At 34.6% G+C, this 21,746-nt stretch overlaps 1 protein-coding gene across 1 annotated transcript in view; it reads right to left on the bottom strand.

The window, feature by feature from the left end:
• CNTNAP4 (contactin associated protein family member 4) overlaps nucleotides 1-21,746 on the bottom strand; it is a 207,791-nt gene that overhangs the window by 150,571 nt on the left and 35,474 nt on the right. The window contains exon 2 of the mRNA XM_068177573.1: nucleotides 9,133-9,243. Coding sequence (XP_068033674.1) covers nucleotides 9,133-9,243 — 111 coding nt within the window. The remainder of the gene's footprint in view (nucleotides 1-9,132; nucleotides 9,244-21,746) is intronic.

Here is a 21,746-nt window from a genome sequence, read left to right as displayed (position 1 = left end):
CTTATCTTTCTGTCCCAAAACAGGGGAAATTAGGCTTTTGGCAATGATATTGTGAAATATACTCATAGCAATATAGAATTATCATGAATTGCAATATATATTGCTTTTTTCTCTTCCTTTGAAGGTCATACAATTTATCAACACCTCTTAATGATGTCATGCAAATGATACAGGGAATAATCTATGAGTGAGACATCCAGCAATACACACATGCTTCAGGCAGACAGTAACCTTAGCTTGAATTGATACACAGGTATCTGATAACAGCATAATTTCTATTCAAATTAATTCTCTACTGAAGGATTACAGAATACCTCAGCCAGAAAGTATGATAAATTAATTACAAACACTCAGTTTCTGACCTCAGACTGTTTGCAGTTCTGACTTTTGCAATGACTATCACTGCATACATGCAATTGTGGCATGTTAAGACACCAGAAAACAAAACACCCAAATAACCTTCTAGAAAAAGTCTGAACTGATACATGTGCATAAATAAATAGGGAACCCTTAATTTCCTTTCTAGAAACAGTCATTATGAGACTAATGCACAGCTGTACTTCAGTTCTCAAACAGAGAATTAAATCCATACTAATATGTAGAATAAATGACTCTATAAAATGGAGAAATTTCTACCCCCAAAACCAAACAACCCCATAAGCAACTCATTAGAGAACAACAAAAAATGTAATGTTCTTATTCTTAAGACAAACAAAACAGCAGTAGTGCTAGTAGTCTAGATAAGTCCAGATACTATATAAAGGACAATGATATTGAAGATTGAGCAGCTTAATTTACTGATGACCTTTTAGTTTCATTTAACATGGTTCGTAAGCTATAATCTACAATTACCAATATGATGCTAGGAAGAGACCACAACAACAGAAAGAACACTAAAGAAATTACTTAAATTCTAGAATCCACATGACACTGCAATTTAGGTCCCTAATATTTTAAAACTGAAGAAACCTACAAAATCATACCAAGGAGCTGGCATGCTATATTCATGGAAATTTTAAAACCCATAGGTGAAGGCTTTTTGGAGGACTGACATGTTCATAAATTATATAACAGTAGAAAATGAGTAATAAAAATATCTTAAATCCTGCAAATGATATAAATATTATTTTATGATAATCTATTGATTCTTAAATGGTGTTATTATACAAACTAAAATTTGTGTTAATAAACTTACAACAGAATTCTTATTCTGATAAATAATAACAAAGGAAATGAAGAGGTAGGCAAAAAAAGGTCTCCAAAAAAGGGCACTTCCATCAGGGACTTAAAAATATTTCTAAAAATTTCGACTGAATTCATCCAAATCAGTTCTGCCCACTCTACCACCTAAAAGTACTTTAGCACTTCTATTTTTGCATAAACGTCCTGCTGATGTAGTTATTTGACTTTTTCTACTGCTTTAAGCCATTGGGAGGAGTTTTGGAAGCAACTCCCTTGAGACTGAAGGAAATCATAAAGTCAAGTACACAAAGTTGTCTTGCAAGTTAATACAGCCAAAGCTGAACCATTGTAGTTTTATGTGATATTTGTACCAGGAGCAATGACTGGAATTAATTCCAACATGGAACAGGATGTTAGCATGTTGTTTTAATCTTCTCTGTAGAGCTCAAACCTTTGTTATATGCTCATCCAATTATCTACATCAAAATAATTTGTTACAACGTCTCCGGTTAGAAGCTGAGGTACTGCAACAGGGAAATTTATTGAAGAATGATGGATAGACTTCATTGTTCACTGAAAATCTGAAGAAAATAGAGCAAAAAGTAGATTTGTGGTTTATTTTACACTCATTTTCATGATCTAGCACTAATTTCTCTAGCTCTTTATATTCAACAGGTGGTAATTGAAAATTATTCTTCCGGAACATAGATTGTTCCTGTTTTGGGATATAAGATTGCTAGAAAGAGACTGCTGTTTCTCATCTCGCCCCAACAGCAGTGAAATTTATTCAAAACAGCTAAGTAATAGAAATTCATTGCTAATTTCCCTTCAAAAGTCCACAACAGGAGAAGTTTGGGACAGAAAGTTTAAAAATGTGAATGGAAAGGGTATTATGTGTACAAAAATAAATTTTGCTAACCTAGTGCCATTATCGAATAGATTTGTGTATTTCACTTATTCTTTGAAAATTAAAGCCTGTTGATGGACAGAAATCAAAAAGTTGAGACAAGTCAAGGTCACTTTTCACCAGAAAATTCTACTTTATTTATTAGTCAACGAAATATGATGAGTCTGATACTTTCTACAGGCCTGTTTCGAGAGTGTTTGATGTACTTTCAGCTTTTATCTGAAGTACCTTAGTTCATGATTTTCCATCTCTTTGTGATACCTAAAGATGTAGATTATAATGTAATATATAAATTTAACATAATTTCATAAAGATTACAACAATATTTATATGAATTATCTGCCTATATGACACTGAGGGAAAGAGTAACTAGGATATTCATTGGACTAACACTATTTTGGAAAGCTTTGAGATTTGTCTAGGAATCCTGAGTTCTCCATTGAGCCAATCGAGTTTGGCACTAACACTGCAGTATGCCCAGGATGATGAAACAGGAAAAACCCATTACTATGCAAGACAGGATATCTATTATAAATCAGATGTCAAAAGACAGATCCCTTGTGCAAGTAAAGTCTCAGAACTTTTTGTAGGGGTGTGGCAAGAAGAATATTTTCCATTTTTATAAACATTCACCTTTGAAACTGAAAATGTCATAATTCTCGAAAAATTGGAACTTATGACACTCAGCCTTATTTTGCACTACAGCTGAAATTAGTCATTATTACATGACATAGAAAATTTTGTATTTTATTAATTCAGGAAATTTTCCAAAATCTGGCTTTATCCCATCTAGCAATTGGTACTTTTTAGGTTTTTAGAAAAAAAAATATTTAAGCTCCTTTACCCTTGGCCCAAACATACAAGAGAAAAAAGAAGAAAATCAGATGCATCATCACTTATGATCTATTTTTCCATCCCTCAAAAAATTAAAGGAGGCATGACCTTAAATTCTTTGTTACTGCAAAGCAATCCTGGAAATCAAATTCTATTTTGACTCTCTAAAAGATATCATAATGATTCAAATTCTGGAAAAAAATCAGCCTTTATCTAAGATTTTTAAAATATATTATTTTGAACTATCTAAAGTCAGAAAAAATGGCTATATCCAGCTTTCCATTTTTTATTCTATTAACTTTAACAAAAAGGACAGTAGCAGAATATTTTTGAAGTCAACTTTTATTTGATTCTGTTCTCAAGCCTGTTCAAGGTTGCTTGTAAGAGTATTTGGATACTGTAGTTTAACACAAGTCTTCTGAAAACTGTTTTTTTCTTTAACTGTTGACTTGATGTTTTCTTTAACTACTAATTGCTAGAATTCATTTATCCATTTTGACCTACTTATTGTGAGTTCTCAAAAATTTATTTTTTCTCTTCCTGTAGCTGTATTTCAGGTAGAAAAAGAGTCCCAAACAATTTCAAGAATGAAGTACCCTTATTAACATTTTTTACTTCTTCTGTGCATTTCACCATGGATCTTGCTATTCAAATGATGAAACACATGAAATAGCTGGCTGAAACCTTTTTTTATGCTTTGTTATGCTTAAATGAATTTTGATGACAAGTCTGGAATTAGGTTTCATTGAAATAACTGTACAAATATTCCAACTCCTCATAAATGTTCATGAAAGCACAATGGGCTGCAAATATTAAAAATATTAGTGAATCTTTGATCCTATTTACTCACTCTGCTTAAGTGCAATTTAGTTCCTTCTTTCTTTCTTTCTCTTTCTTCCTTTTCTGTCACTTTATTTCCCACCCCACATCCTTTTGCAATATCAGAATCACACCATATACACATATGAACAGAAAATATAGCAAAACAAAAGCAGCATAAATTCAAATTTTGACATAAATTCAATAATACTGCTTCAAATTCTACCTTTATAAGGCTGATATACTCCTGAGAATTTTTTAAAATTGTGTATATGCAACATATGCATGTGCAACGCCATATGCAACTTTCCTATATGCCCATACATTTTTTTAAGGTGTCTAATACCCTTATTAAAAACATCTTCTGCAGAAAAAGTGCAGCTGTAAAATGGTATTAAAAACAATTTTGTAATTTATATGCTGAGAGATCCATGGTAAAGTTCTTACTGAAAGATATAAATATTTTAATAGCTACAGGAAAGAAACCAACCAAAGAAAACTAGATTGATTTCCTCCTCAGAAACTGCATGGTCCTGGACTTCCACTGGACAACAGCACATCATTTGGTCCTTTATGAAGAAATCACTGCAGAAGTTCTTATTGTTTTTTGTTTAAAAGCAAAAGACTTAGATTGTTTGCCTTTTTCCTGATATATACATACATTGACAGGTAAGTCATAAAAATGTGTCATGATGTTAGATGGTTCAACTTAGAGTTGCTGTTTGTTTATAAAAACATAATGACTAACATCAGTTTCCTTTTCTTATTCCTTGTATTAAAGCAAAATATCAGCTTTAATTAATTTTATTTGCATACTGCTTAAATGGAGAGGATAAGCTTTTCCTAGTTATCCCTTGGTGACATACAATCCTAGCTGCAATTAAGTTTTTTTACATTTGTCTGCCATTTTATTTTAATTTTTAGCATTATATTATGAAGGTTAAACTGATTCTTATAAAAATTGATGAAAATTGACTTTCTCATTCTGTAAGAAATGTTTTAATTTTAGCTGTTGATGTTTAACCGTTGACTTGATGTTTTCTTTAACTACTGATTGCTAGAATTCATTTATTCATTTTGACCAACTTAGTGTGAGCTCTAAAAAAGTAGCTAAAGTATACTGTTTTGTAAAAAGAAAAATAAGTATGGAGTTTACAATACCACACTGAATAAGCGATCCTTTAAATATTCTTTGTAACAAAAAGAATGTGATAAAAGCGTAGGATATTCAGTGTAATGGTAAGGTAAAGGTAATGAAAAAGACAAAGTTCCATATATACAGCAGTGGGAAAAAAATAGACCTGCTGTTAAGGCATTCAAAATTTCAGGCTGTTTTTGAAAAACTGGCAGGGTAAGCTGACAGCATAATTAAAATACATGGGTTTCTTCCTACTTCAGGGAAAGTGAAAGATGTAAGCCAGTTCTTTTGGCTACTTAACAACTTCTATATTCAATTTTCTTCAGTCATACTTTGATCAATTAATTGTGTGTGAATATGGGGTAAGATAATCACAGCCAAATCCTTGTCCAGCTTATTTAGCTGTCCAAATATTAAGGCTATTCCAATGGGATGTTCACTCTTGTAGAACAACTGTCTTCTGAATTTTTTTCTTGCAAGGTTTCAGAAGTTCATTAATTCAAAAGAAGGCACGTGTTCTTGGGTACAAAGGCTCATGGTATGGTGATTCATAGTGCAATAATTGTATATTTTCCAAGGGTGTCTGAATGGTGAATTAGAGAGTGTGTACAACCAGCTTGACAGCGCACTGCAGACAAAACCAGAAAATGCTGAGCTAGACAATGACACAACCTTCTCTCCATGTGGTAAAGGGCTCTTTCACAGATCGTGGTTGGGAGATAATACCCCAAGAATTTGCAAATGGAGCAAACCTTCTGTAGCACCAGACTTCAACTGAGTACTCATCATGTAAATTATTGCCAATGAGTGGATAGAAACACATCCTTGATGGTCCTGGTTAGGTATTGGCATTTAAATTCCTATCACTATCCCATGCAGACATGCTCTGAATACTGTCTGCATTTTCCCTTCTTTTGGGATGCCTCAGTTCACCCTATAAAGAGGTGCACTTTACCTTTGTTCTTTTTTCCTTTCTGTTTCTTTTACTCTCTTGTGGATAGATACATAACAAGAGAGCACCTCCCCTGAACATTTTTTGTGTCACCTATTCCCACTGGCATAGGTAAATAGCCTATAATTTCAACCAGACTTTCAGCATCCAGAATTTTAGTATACAGCTCAGTGGTAAAGTATAAAGCTATATAGAAAATAAGAAGTTCTTTTTTTCTGTTTGCTTGTGCACTTTTGTTTGGTTGGTTTTGTTTTTTGTTTGCTTTGGTTTGTTTCAGTTTGGGTATTTTTTTGCTAGAGAAGAAGCTAAGCAGGATTGCTAATTTACTTCAAGTTCCAGATTAATCTCAGCTACAGTTTTGTAGAATACAGTTCCTATTTAATAAGTATGACCTCTGCTCTTTCCTCTAAATACTTTATAACTCACCCTATTAAAGTGTTTTTTACATTATATATTTAGGTATATTTATATTGTATATTTAGGTATATTGATTACATATTTCTTCATCATTGCTTTGCCATGATTATTCAGTATTTCACTAATCTTCATTTCATTATGCATTTCATCCTAAATTATTTGTGCTTACTTCCATATAATCAACAAAAGTATTGAACAAAGCTGGCCTTAGTTTCCTTTGAACTTCTCTGAAAACGCCTTTATATAGTAATGATGAGTACATTATGAGGTCCACCAGCTAGATCTTAAGGCATTTAAATTGGACCGCACTGATATGATGCTATTATTTAAAATGAAAAATTAATACAAAATTAGGCCAAAAGTCAAACTCTACTTATATTAAATCCCTGCATTTTAAGTCTGCTAACTTCAAATAATTAAATCAGGGGTTTAAAAATTTATTTTTCCATTAAAAATATAAAACTGCTTTTAGTGATTGGAGTTTTTTTACTTAATTCTTTCTACTTAATTTTTCTATCTAATTTTCGATTATTATAAGCAAAGCTGATGTCAGAGTAACTACTTCAGCATTTAGCAGAAGTATTCATTAGCTGTGCTTGAGTATTGAGTATCTGAAAACTTCAGGGAATCAACTAGTAATAATTAAAACTCTGAAGAACATTTAATGAGTTATTCCTGGATGTTATCACTTTCCCTAACTGCTAATGGACTGGAAATTTCTTTTTGTTATCAAGGAGTTCAACCATATTATCTTTTTGCTTTACAGAGAGAAAGCTGAAACATATTCTCAGTTAGCTGTTTTACTAATCATTCTCTGCTGTTATCATTTTTACTACGTCTTCACATAAAGTACATATTGTACTTTTTATTTTTAGGCTTGAGTTTTCTTTCCTCAATCCCTTTAACTTTTCCTATTGATTTTCTACATTTAGTAAACACAAATCTACATGGTTAAAGAACCATTTCAGTTCAACTTCTTATGTTTCTGATAAATTTCCTGCTATTTTTTAATTTTCCATTGCCAACTGAAACAGTGTAGGTGTATATGCATATTTAGTTTATTTCTTTATTGATGAATGACAACATTTTTACTCCCATGTAACCTGTGTAAAAATTCTCAACTTTTTTCTGTCTAAAATGCATTCAATTTTCCCTTACTTTGGCATTTTAAGAACTAAGCATATTATTGCATTGGAACCACAATCTGCTTGTCCTAAATGAATGTTAGGAGGTCACAATCACTCCCAGACATTAACTTCGGCTGAAAAAAAGAGATGTTTTTATTCAAAGTAGAGAATGATCTAGATTACATACAAACCCACTTTCAGGTATCACATAATTTTTTCTTATGATGTGTTCATTGCTTCCAGAAAATCACTGACAGTACACATCATATTTTCCTAGCAACAGATTTTTTTCCTAGTCTTTATGGTTTAACAATCATTTCTTGTGTGCCTAAATGTTTTTATTTATAACCATGTATGTATAATGACTAGCTTTTTTCTATCAAAAAAAAAATTCATGTATATACACCTAGAAATATAATCAGGTTTTGCACAGGAAATTCACAAAAAGAGTTAAACACAAATTCAATGTAGAAAATGTATTCCTGGCTCCATAGCAAGTACTGAGTCTCTACTTGCACTTAAAAATAAAGAATAAAATATAAGTTAAAACTAATATAATTAAAATTAATTTACTGAAGACTGAAAAAATTTCATCTCATGTCATCTACACCATTTCAAAAATTATTTCTGAATGAACCAGAAGGTATCTAGCCAAACAATCTGGTCACATTATTAAACAATGACAAATGAATAAGACATTCAAACCTGTACTCTGTCCAGTACATGAACCTGAAGTACACAGAATGAGAAGGTAGACAGTCATAATCTTCTAATTAAGCTACCTGCTGTTTTGTATCTTCATGAGTTTAAATTATACCAGATGTAAGGTTATAAGCATTTCTAATGTGTGCATACAGTACAGGGCACAATGAAGGAAATTGTAAATCTAAAAAATGCATTTTAACATGAGACAAATAACCTCATAGCACATGAAGAGAGCCAAATGGAAAAAGCTTTCAAACATACATTTTTAGAGAAGACCAATATGAAGATGCTATCTTTGGTGATAATACATGTATAATTTAAAATTCTAAGACTATATATTACTGCAAACTAAGGGAATTCCTTCCAGGATATATAATTTCCACTGATAACACAAGTTCATTCAAAACAGAAGCTCATGCTTATCCTGTACTCTAGGTTAATAAAATAGATTGTGATATTCCTTCTTCACTACAGTATTTCTATCTATCAGACATTGCAAATATTCCAGTAAATCATGAAGGTTCAACGACAGAAATTATTTGGGCAGGACAAAATAATCTTAAGGTTTATTTTATATACCTCTCAATTAAATAAATTAATAGAAATTATAACAATGGACTACAAGGGGGAAATTGTATGTATTTGAATTCTCTAAGTAACCACCACTAATATTGTGGCTGAATTATTAAGAACTAGATTTTGACCTACAACACAATATTTCAGTGAAGTTTCCTAGGACAGTGCCTTTGAAACAGTTTATTAATCAGATTCCTCATAGGTAATAATTAAATAGAAGTCAGTATGCATAGATGCTGCCTCTTCAATAAACCCACGAGGCAGCTCCAGCCACTGAGGGCTCATATTGTCAGACAACTTACCAAAGGGTGGGAAGTTGAGATTCATAACTTCCTTGAGCTGAGCCTACACTGTTGTTCATGGTTGTAAAAACACCAGACAAAAATTATTTGAAACAGTAACATATGCTCTTGAATATCTAATCTCTTTTTCATTTCAACACAGAATTAACAATTGACCAATAAAATTCACTCACCCTCTCTTCGATTAAGCCTTGCAAATCCAGGGCTGTGACTGCTAGACAGCTCTGATGAGCTACTGAATGATGACTGAGGCAAAGCAGACACCAGCTGATCATCACAATTATCTGCAAATGAAAAATATAACATTCAGGTTAATCCAACAGAACTGCTTACTGGAACTGTAACAGAATCAACTCTACATCTGAGAGCAGCATATCTCTAAATATTTCCTCTTGCAGTATTATGCATAGAAGTATCAGTACCAAGGCACAGGTTTTGGGTTTTTTTACCCATTATTTCATGAGACTACCAGACAATAATTTATCATGTTTTTTAACCAGCTGTTTTTACCCACTTCTAATTTAACTTCTGAGATCATACCAAGAAATGGTTCACTGTCCACTCACTATGATTTACATGAATAGCAAGTGATACATTCAATTCTCTGTAGCAGTGCCAACCTACAACCTCACCACATACCTTTTATTTACTTTTGACCTGATGCCAGCACAGGTCTTTGCAATCACTTTTAATGTGAAATCACATTTAATACAGCTGTTTCTAAAAAAAAAAAAAAAAATTATAAAGCCAAGCAAACTGAATGAAATTAAATAAAAAAGTAATCTCATCCCTTTTATGCACAGTAAACATGACAAAATGGAGAAGTGTTTGCTTTGCAAATGGTATATGAATTTGATACAGACACAGCAAAATAATAATTATCTCACATTTATTAGTATGCAAGTCCTAACATCATAATGAATAAAACCTGAGTGTTTCAGAAAAAGAAGACTTAACTGCAGTACACAATCAATTGAGCAGAAACAAGCAAATGCTAATCAATACTCTAGTTTTAAATGCCTCTCCAGCTGAATTACTATAGAGGATATGTGTTCATTCTCCATTTAAATTTGAAATGTATCTATTGAGAATCAATATCTGATCTAGTTTAGCTGAAAGAAAATTTACTTTAAAAAAACTCAAGTGCAGCAAGTCCTTCTCTAACTATACTGAGGACGCCGTCCATTCTTTAGAGAAAGAGGAAATTATGTCAAATTTTAGTCTCTATGAAGTGTTTATTTTCAGGACAATCACATTCTTTAGATGCAACTAATAACTGATAAATCATAGGTGAATTCTTCTTCTTCCATCCTTCTATTTGTCTACCAGGATTCACAGTCAAAACCATAAAGATTAATGAATACAAAATTTTTCCTTATCTTAATTAATAATTAAGTGTTTCTGCTAAGTAATTATAGATATTTCCAATTAACCACAGACTTTTATATGAATGTCCCAAAGGGATTTTTGATCACATTCAAAAATTTTGGTTTTGATGTTGCTTAATTTAGTTCTTTGAGGAAAACTCTTTCTAAAAGAAAGGCCTTGTAGTGGCCTTGACTGTTAGCATTAGAAGTTCTCTCTTGAATCCCATAAATAATATTCGTTCACAACAAAAAAAAAATTTGTATTAATTTTTCATGATAAAGTCATATATGCCACACTCTACCAAGTTCAGAGTATTTCTCTCATGAAAAAAAAAATTATCCTTACTTTCAGAACTTTATTTCCTATTCTAGGTTTAAACAATAAAAAGGCAAAAATTTATAACTACTCTTTAGTGTCTAACTACAAACTCATTTTTTCACTTCATTATCTACAATTTAGATTTACAATGGTGAAAGAAGCTGTTCTACTTGGGACAAATTGTCCAACTGGTAAGCACAAAAAAGAAAAAAACAGAAGGTCTTAGGAGTAAATGTATTGCTCTGGTAAGCCTTAGAAAGTGATTTCATTAGTGAAAGATTTCTTTACAGCACAGAAAATAGAAAGAACTTATTAGTCATAAATTGCATTAGAAAGAGAAGAATATGATGATGCTGTGTTTCACACAGGGAGCTACTTACACTGCTGATTCAAGGGAACACTTCAAATGTCATTGATCCTTTTTCTACTGCCAAAACCTACATTGTAAATCCAGATACCAAGATGAATATTAAGAGGAGAAAATAAAAGGTATTTTTACTCAAATCTATCTGCATTATATACAATCACGGACCCAAAGAATCACAGAACAGCTTAAGTTGGAAAGGACCTTTAAATGTCATCTAGTCCAACCCCCTGCCATAAGCTGGGATACCTGCGCTAGACCAGATATCCCAGAGCCCCATCCAATCTGATCTACAATGTTTCAGGGTGTGCAGCATCTACAGCCTCTCTAGGCAAACAGCTGTATCGTTTTACCACGCCCATCATAAAAAATTTCTTCCTTGTAATGCATCTAAATCTACCCTCCTTTGTTTTGAAACCATTTTCCCTTGTTCTGTTGTTACAGAGTTTCTTATTAAGTACTGGAAGGGCCACAGTAAGGTCTCCATGGCAGCTTCTCTTCTCCATACTGAGCAATCCCAACTCTCTCAGCCTTTCCTTATAGGAGAGCTTATGCTTCATCCCTCTGAACATTTTTTCAGCTCTCATCTGGACCTGCTCCACAGGTCAATGTCTTCCCTGTGCTCAAAACTGCAGAGCTATTTGCAGCAGAATGTCTCATGTCTCTCAAATGCCTCATATTTTAAATATTGATCTTCTGGTGAGAGGTGGCATGTGTTATGAAATGAATCATCAGGAATGAGAGCATGCCATTAATACGTAGAACCACTAGTAGATAAACAACAGCAGGCACACTACTTTTAAATCACCCCTGGGTATAACTCTTCACAAATTTCAATTCAAAATAAACAAAAAAAAAGCTACATTTCTGATGGATGGATGATACATCTGCCTTCGTAATGTTAGCTTCTGCCAAATACATTTTTCACCTTTTTTCTTTTTAATGTACATGTTGGAAAGGAATCAATAGTACTGAATTATTCTATCCAGATGGTCTAATACATGTGTATTTGTGAAACACACATATTGCTTTGAGATATTCCCAGAAGAATTCTATGAGCACTCAGCATTTATCATATAATAGTTTATGTCAAACTTGATTTATAATAGAAAAGCACATAAAATTTTGAATATTAAAAAGAGGTATTATCCAAAATCCAACAGTCCATGATATGGCTTTTTGCCTTTTGCACAATACGAGAAATGAGCAATGTGTCACAAATAGTCACTGAATAATTCTACATTTCTTTTACAATGGCCACTATGCTTTATTTCAGGAAAATAACTTTTTATGAACTTCTGCTTTATTGATTAGCACATGTAGCTTAAAACATATTCTTGTGGCAACTTCCACTGTGCAATTTAACTCAAAATGTAGTATGAATTCCAGAGTGAAATCCAAACACTTTGTAGAAATTGTCAAGAACCAGATGGTTAGTATGAACTTGCTTCTCAATGTAAATAAAATAAATGAAAGAATAATCTCTACAGGCTGACAAATATTTATGCTTTCATTTGCATTGGAAGACATTCTACATTATGGAAACACTGTTTGAATTCAGTGCTTTCTTACATGCTAACAGTGACTTGTCATTTCTCTTGGACAGCCTTCCACTGTTCAACAGAACACATCCCACTGCTGAAGGCAATGTAGGGCTTTCTAGTGATATTTCACACAGCTTCTGTAGGCTAAAGGAACACTTAATTAGACTACTCTAACATAAGATTTAAAACAAGGCATTTTACTTAAAAGTTGTCCATCCTATAGCATTTATTACATTTTTTGTGATAAATATATATTTCTAAACAATACATAAGAATACCAAATGCATAAAGAAGCCTAGGTTTCTTTAATATGCACAGAAATCTGGTAAGAAATAAGGTTTTGTGAAAGAAAAATATATAAACAAATACATATTATCTGTTATTCAAGAAAAGTTATTCAAGTTATATAAGGCATGCCTTTCCATGTACCATAATTCCAGTGTGAGTTTAATCAAATTTATAAAGCAACTGAGGCAATTTAAAGGAATAAAAGTTAAGTGATGCATGAATAAAGTATATCTGTAATTTCTCTTCCAGATCCAAACAATATCCCATTATGCATACTCAAGAGTAAGCCAAGAAACTTTTAATACACAGGTACTTTAAATTACATAGATCATGCCATATGAACTACAACAAAGGAGTTCAAATAGGATATCATCTTACAATAACAACAGTAACAATAGCAATAGCAACAGTTATGATTACTGTGTTTATAACACTGTGGTTGAACAAATAAATTTTATTTCTTCCCTCAAAGTAGCTGCTTGCTGAAATAAAATTTGTATTAAAAATAGCAGAATACTGGGACAATCTGAGATTTATTTATTCAGAATGTATTAGTGTATATTTTAATTTCCATGTAGTGAAAAAAACCTGATTTCACTTACAGGCATAAACCTTCTCTTTTCTGTGAAAACTTCGAAAATATATGTAACTGATTTTACTTTAAATAGAACAGTTACTTTCAGCTGAATTATCAGCTTGGTCCACCATAATGACTAACAGATTTTGATTCTTTTCGAGTACAAATTTACTCTAAATAAGCAAATGTAAATATACAGTGCCTAGCTAATACAAGTTGCTGTGAAAAATGTTCTGTTCATAATTATCTAAAAAGCACATGCATTACATCATCACATTGACTTTACTCATGGCATATCTTAAACTAAAACAACCCAACCCAAGCACATACACAAATTAACATATTGCAATTTCACTTATTTTACTTTTTAATGAAATTATTTTCAGCTATTATATTTTTCCATGCACCTTTTTTTTCCTTAAAATTCAATTTACTCCAAATTTCCTCAACCAACAAGAACTACCAACTCCTTAATTAACAATTAAACTTCTCATAAGGCAGGACAGAAGTAGCATAGAAGGAAAAAAAAAAGATTATGATATTTGACTTCCCTAGAAACCTATCAAGTTCTTTGGTTTTATGAAGGACTCAAACAAAGTACTGAGTACCTAAAGAGCAAAGCAACAATTTAACATTAAACAAACAAACAAAAAAAATTGTTCCAGTAAACCACATGAAAGCAAAACAACAGTAAAAAAAAAAAAAAAAAAACAAATCAAAGAAAGTTTAGAAATGCAGTAAAAGTGGAACAGAATAGAAGAGGCAATAGCTCTGGGAGTCTCTCAGAAGTATAATAATGTTAATCTTTCTCATGCAGGTAAGCCCTAAGAAGGATGAACCTCATGAACCTCATGAAAAGGAATGAGGATAACAATAAAGCACATGTCATACTGTAGCAACAAAACTAGTGCTTCCTACAACCCAAAAAAAGGTGCCACAAAACCTACCCTCCAACAGGTATTTAATAAATCTTTGGTTCTGTCATGTGCACTTCAAAGTTTCTTTTCCCAGTACTGTGAAGACCAAATGTTCTCTAGCCTGTCTTCTCTTTTCAACAGAGAGTTTATTTTCCCTTGAAGTGAGCACCTATGTCATTTTACCTAATAGAATTTTTAAGTATGTTAATTGTGGTAATTTAGTCTTTCGTCAGTGTGCAGGCTTGTAATTAGTTCCAAAAGATGCACTGAATTTAATGAGATTCCTATGACATAGATGAAAAGAGATTTCCCCTCTCCTTGTTTTCTTGAGAGGTATTGACGATTATGCTGGTCCCAATCTTAGTGAAATCTACATCAATAGGAGAAATGAGGAGAAATTGACAGATTTACAGACCATTAGACCTTCACAGTTTCAGGCCTTCTAGCTACACAATATGCAAGGTCACTTAAGATGAACCCAGCCTGCTTCCTGTTCAGGGATAAATTATTCTTGTTCAGAGAGCCTAAGAACTTCTTTATCTCAGATCTACTGCTGGCTATTTGTAGCTACAAGCTTAAAAACAACTCACTAGGAAAGTTGCACTGTTTCAATCGTGCATTTTGGCAGCCACCAGGGTTTTCCATTCTTAGTTCAGTTTATGGAACATATTAGGCATTTCCACATAATTACATTTCAACGGCATGTAGTAGCCAAATGAGTTCATAATGCCTTACTTCACTAAGGTTTTCTGCTGTTTACTTATTTGAAAGCTGTTAACCTTTCAAGCTGAAATTTTACTTGTGAGGAGCTCAGGCTGGTTTTCTTAATCTATTTTTTATTTAAACACAAGTTTTCATTAATAGATTTCACTTATTTCTTGGAGGCAGTGGAGAGAGAAGGCAGGGAGCTGACTGCCCAAGATAAAAAAAAGAAGTTTTTGGATTTCAAAATACTTTCTCTGCAAAGGTAAAGACTTTATCAAGGAGATAACCCGCATGGCAGGGCTGATGATTTTCTTGAACTTGAAACAGTCTTCTAGTTTTCTGATACTCTTTTCCAGATAGCCACTAAGACAGATTCAGCACAGAATTTTGACACTTAGCAGTCCACTGTTCCTTTTATATTCGCATCAGGCATGTGATTTTTACCTTAACAAAATACATGAAATGCTATATTTCCTTCCTTTCAAGGAGCCATCCCTTTTCACAACTGCAGCTATTTCATGCCAACAAGAAATCAAGACTAGCTAGTGAGTACAAAAAGCCAAATTTCCTCTGTGATCACAACCTTGGTGCTCACCAGGGACATAAAAGACTTTTTGTGAATGAACAATGTGAACTTAAAAAGACAAACCAGAAGGAATAAGGTAAACACTGCGGTAATATAGATCAGAATTTAATTATACAGGAATGTAAGGGATACAAAAAAATGTTTCCCTACAGACATTTGCAAAGATTCACACCTTGCAATATATCTTCAATTGCTGGCATGGTTGTTATGTATCTGGAAATTATGTTTTCCTTAGGATTTTATTTCTTTATTTTTACTTATTTGTTTTTATCTGATTACATGATATTTTTGTTCCATATATTAGGGAAAGGGAGCATGAAAATCACAAAGAGTTCTGAAAATCAATAAACAATGAAATAAAGGACTTAATTCCTTGTTCTTAATACTCAGAAACCAGCCACAAGTCAGAAACTCTACTATTACTAATGGACACTAAAGAAACATTAATAATAACCAAATTAACTTACTCCTGAGTCTCTTGGTCCTTTTCAGAAACCTTCAGACAATTATTCAATGCAAGACAAGTACTTTTACTAAAACTTAACTCTTAATTCTCATTAGCATTTGAAACCAGAAAAGTTTTATAATAATTTCCAAGATGATTATATAGACTATATTTTTTCATAGACGCCAATTACATTTTTGATTTGTGAATTCAGTAGTGAAGAAGCATATGATTCAATAAAAGATTAGACTAGGATAAATTAAACCTGAGAGGTGATGGGAGAAATGGATGACTTCCAGTTAGGATCTTATTCACTTTCCAAAAATAAGACAAAATTTATTAATTAAGAAAATATGCTTCAGTAACACTTTTAGATCAACTTCTTCAGGATGTATCCTACAGTAAATCAAGTAGAAGGGCTTCTACTAGATGGGCAAGTTTTGTCTCTTTTGATTTAAAGGCCTACTTCTTCTCAAAAAAAGAGTCAGAATGGCAAAATTAGGATAAACACTTTTCAAAATATCACAGAATCAGAGTTTTGTGGGTTCTTATAGGCCTTATTTTGTTGTATAAACTCAAAATAATATTAAATTAATATTTCTATTTCTCAAATATCATGCATTTTCATTGAGTTTTGGTGTGGATCTCATCAACTTAGACTACAGGTTGAAAAAATATTTTAGCATAAGAAGATAGTAATAAACTAAATGTTAATAAGTATGATCTTATGGCTAAATAATTTAATTCAGTACATTTAATGGAGTTTTTTCTGGGAAAAACCATGAAAGTTTATAATGTCAGTTGGAAGTTTCTCAAGCACATGTGGTAGAAAAGACAAGGTTTTTAGAGAGAAGGAAAACAGATACATATAAGGGATATACAGTTAAGGGAGTTGAAAAATACTTAAAATTTATAATTAAAATATTTCATATTGATCAAAAGCACATAAACTTTACCATCAGCATTCATTTTTCCCATGTCAATTTGAAATATATGAAAACTAATTTTGTAGCACCATGAAATGCTCATTCTCATGAGGTATGTCTCTAACTTTCTTGCTGGTTGATGAAATTTTTACCATCTTAGTGCTATGTCATAACGTTTTTTAAATTTGGAATATTTTATTAGAAATAAATTTTTTCATCCAGTATAACATAATCAGATAAGATATACATATTCCTCAAGATCAATAAAAGCATCTTTACCACAAGAGAGGATATTTTAAACACCTTGTTACCAGAAATACACAGAAATATTTTTGCTTTTTACTAAACCAGCAGATGCAGAAAGAATTCACACAAAAGAGGGAAAGAATTGTTTGTTTGGTTCAATGAAAGCTTTGACTGTGATTTAAGTACATCAAACTTTGCTCAAAGGTAGATGGTTTCACTTAGATTACACTTTACCCAAGCAACAAAGTTCCCATTCTTAAAAATAAAAAGAAAAAGATTTCACAGGGAAGCATCAATGAAATCTAGTGCCTAAAAAAATAATTCCAACCCCCCCTCATTTTCATGACTCTGGCAACAGGCTCCTCATGATCAATTGCTTCCAAAGGCATGGGCTAGTTCTGCTCTGCTTGAAAGTATCTGACAAGCAATGAAACTCAAGAGGCCCAAGAATGCTGACATCAGTACAGATAAAATCCTTGTTATTGCACTGTAGTAAAAGACGAAAAAAGTGTATGCACTTACTCATTTCAGGATTAAAAGGATCAACATACCAAACTGACTCCTCTTACAGACTGTAAAAATTGTCCCAGTAATTAATACCTACACACACAATGTGTAACAGTATTTTACAGCTATAAATTCCATTTATAAATTTGAATATCTTTACTGCTAGGAAATTATATCTTTTTTCCAGATCCAAGATTTTCAAGACAAGATTTAAAGTTTACCTTCAGCTGTAAACCTTTGGATCTTGCTGTCTTGTCTCCATATGAAGGAAATAATCTCCTTTCTTCACTATCACTTGTATTATTTCAAGTGAAAGTTTATACTAATGGTGATAAAATTACCTCAATAATTCTTAAATAAGACAAATTATTTCAATCTTATCCAGCAAGCCATATTTTTCACACTCTGTATCACTTTATAGGCATACTTTGAACAGTCAGCATTTACAGCTTTTTCTTGAATGAAAAGTACAAGCAGAAAAACTGGTAGCAGGAGTCAATCCTCTGGGCTGAAAGCAAATTTTCATTGATTACTTTCATATTTGTCAAACTTGCTTCTCAAGGCTCAAGATGCTGTTCCCTGAAACACAGGGTATGTCTCCAGCCATCCTGTGGTTGTCTCCACCATCGTGAGCATGTAGCTCTTGCCTTGGTAGATCTGCAGGAGTGTGAAGTAATCAACCTACCAGGCCTTCCCTTATTTGTATTTTGACCTGAGCTGAGTCAGTTGGTTAGAACATGGTGTTAACAATGCCAAGGTTGAAGAATTTGATCCCTATATGGACCATTAATTTAAGAGTTGGACTCAGCAATCCTTACGGGTCCCTTCCAGCTCTGAATATTCAGTCGTTCTGTGACCACTGTTTAGCATACCACAGAGGCTTTACTTGGCCTGCTTGATCACAGCACATTTCACAGTTGTAGATAACCTGGGGATAGTGTCTATGGGTAAGTCCAACCCTTCACCACAAGCCCATCTGGGTGCTGCATCTCTTCCCTGATGACCTGAGGCATCATGGGCCCACCAAATTAGAAATAATTCACCCTTATGTTGCCAATCCAGGTCCTACTGAGACATTTTAATCTTGGCAGTTCAATCCACCCACCCATTGTTGTGACGTTCTTCAGCAGCCCAGCTCTTGGGCACATGTGCTTCTCATGATGAACTTTTACAGCCAACTTCTCTACCCAGGCAGTGACATCTTGCCACAGTTCAGCAGCTCAGGTGGGTTTGTCTCTGCATTCCTAACTGGTCTTTTTCCATCCTTCCAGCCACCTCCATAGAGCATTTGAGACCATCCACAAGTCAGTGTAGAGATAGAGTGCCGACCATTTCTCTTTCAGCAATACCTAAGGCCAGGCTTTCAGCTCTGACTCGATCCACCTTGTCTCTCAATAGCTTTTGTGACTTATTATGTAGGGCATCCATTTTTGATGTATCCCTAAAGATGGCAAGAACCATCAGTTCAGAGCATGTATTTCTTTTCATTTTCAGGTAGCTGATTATATTGTGGGGTCTCCTCAGCACATGTCATCTTCCCCTCCTCTGATGATGATGATGGTCCCAAATTTTTGCCTTCAGACCAGTTAATGATGACTTCTAAGATCCCTGGAATATTGGGGTTTCCTATTTGAGCTCACTGTATGAACAGCACAACCCACTTACTTCACATCACATCAGTGTCATCATGTGTAGAAGGGACTTCGAACATCCATCCCAGCACCAGCACTCAGGCTGCCAGGAGGAGCTGTGCTTCAGTGCCAATCACCTCTGAAGCAATTTGAAACACATCATAAGCTGTCATTATTTCTTTTTCATTTGGGGTATAACAGGCCTCAGATCTTTTGTATCCACAACTCCAGAACCCCATGAGTTATCCTTGAGTCTCCCTGGATACTTTTTGCCAGTCTCCAGAAAAGACAATTCTCTCCAACTGCAGTGTAGAGTGCATTTTTTGTATCTTGTCCTGTTCTGGCCAACTCAAGGGATACTATATGAACAATACCCCATTTCATTTGTTCAAAAGCTTCTTGTTGTTCAGGACCTCAATTAAAATCATCCTTCCAGGTCACAAGAGAGAGAGGGTTCACAATCTGACTGCAATCTTGTATATGCGTCCTCCAAAACCCCACAATATCCATGAAAGCCTGAATTTATTTTTCACCCATTGTGGGGGACCTAGCTGCTATTTTGACCACATCCACTGGAATCTGACAATGTCCATCTTGCCATTCATCCAGGTTACCTCCAGTACAAGATTAATTTTTGCAGTAGCCAGTAGGAAACTAGGACAGTCAGGTTATTCTGTACCACCTCATGTCATTACTGGGTGCAGGGGAAGGAGAGAAGGGCTTCCTTCCAATCAAGCAAGTACAGTGGACCAAGAGGTGGGGTAGCTGGTTCCATGCTAGGAGTGTTTGGGGTGACACTGGTTCTGTGCCAGAGGGAGTGGTGGGGGTAGTATGGCAGAAGGGGCAGTCTGTTTTCAGGGGTTTCCTTGGTGAGCAATAACTTTGTTTGTTGTACACTCTGTTGTTAGTGTCGTTGCTATTACTGTTTATTTCCTTATCTCATTGCTGTTTCTCATAAATTATTCTTATCTCAACTGTGATCTTTACTTTTGTGCCTCCAATTCTCCTCTCCAGCCTGCTGCAATGGGGAGAGGGAAGCAGAAAGGAGCAAGTGAGAAGAAGTGTGGTTTGGAAAGTCTCAGTAGGAACACTAAATTGGGTAGTACTATTCCTAAACCATGACACCAGTTTATTCCTAAAAACTGAATTTACTGGGGAGGTCCCTTCACCTTACTCTCTTTTATGGCAAAAAACAACCTTCAGAACAATTTTGTCTTCTCCCCTTTCTCAAAACATCCTCTGTTGTGTTGCCACACACTGTGATGTCATCACTGTCCTGCAATTGTTCTGGAGCCTCACCCTTTTTCAGTGCAGTCTGGATCAATCCATGGCAAATAGCGGGGCTGTGCTTCCAGCTCTGGGGCAGTCAGTTCCAGGTGTCCTCCATGCCCCTCCAGGTATGAAAGCAAGCTTCATTCAGGTCATGACAGTCCACTGTGAGTTTCCATTCTTCATTGGGCTTATACACTGGTCATACAGGGCTGCTAAAATGTGAGCAAAACTTGCTGACCACTCCCTGGGTCTCCAGCTCAAAATCATCTCATGGGTGAGGACAAGAGAGTCCCAGATGGTGAAGTTTTGCTGACAGTGTAGTGATGTGGTAGCAATCAGTACCTGTTGCACTTCAACCCTCAGCAGCCCCCAGCAGAAGGATCCTCTGAGAGACCAGGCAAGGTATTCAGCTGTCTAATTTCCTCTGTCTCCACAGCAGCCATCCCAAAAGCCTAACAATGACATTTTGGGTCCTTGAAATACCCTCTCCTAAGGTAATCTATGCCAAGGGTCCATGAGGCTGCTGGGCCTGTCACAGTGGGGTGTTTTGCCATTCATTCCGAGCCAGGCTTACTCCAGCTTCCAGTGCAGTCAGCTGTTGGGATTCCCTTGTCAGCCAAGAAATAGAAATGGCTTCTACCCTTAGATGTCTTGATGGCATCAGAGTACACTGTGTTCTGGTGTCAACTAAAGCTTTATACCCTTGCATGTCTGATGTGCCAGGGCATGGGACCCACACAGTCCAATAGATCTGACTGTCCCTTTCTGCTACCTGGCTGGAGCCAGGGCTCCTCTAGTTCTGGTCATGGTTCTCATTGCTCACTTGCTGTAAATATAAACTGAGGTCCCTTCAAGAGGACCAGAAGTAACACCAGCCCTTCTATTCTATCTGAGGGAGGACTTGCCCATTGGAAACTGCAGTGGCATTTATCCTTGAAGAACCTCCTGTGCTACCTGTACTTCCTTTAAGCTTTCCATCCCACTTCCTTATGTCTTCTCCATGGACATGTGGGTAAAACCCCATGTCACCTCATGGCATGAACCCTCTCTCTCACAAGCATGGGATGCTTGCTCCCAGTAGAAGATACTCTGG

The sequence above is a fragment of the Anomalospiza imberbis genome, chromosome Z, assembly GCF_031753505.1.
Source record: "Anomalospiza imberbis isolate Cuckoo-Finch-1a 21T00152 chromosome Z, ASM3175350v1, whole genome shotgun sequence".
Classification (NCBI taxonomy): Eukaryota; Metazoa; Chordata; class Aves; order Passeriformes; family Viduidae; genus Anomalospiza; species Anomalospiza imberbis.
This window is presented reverse-complemented; position numbering and strand designations above follow the sequence as displayed.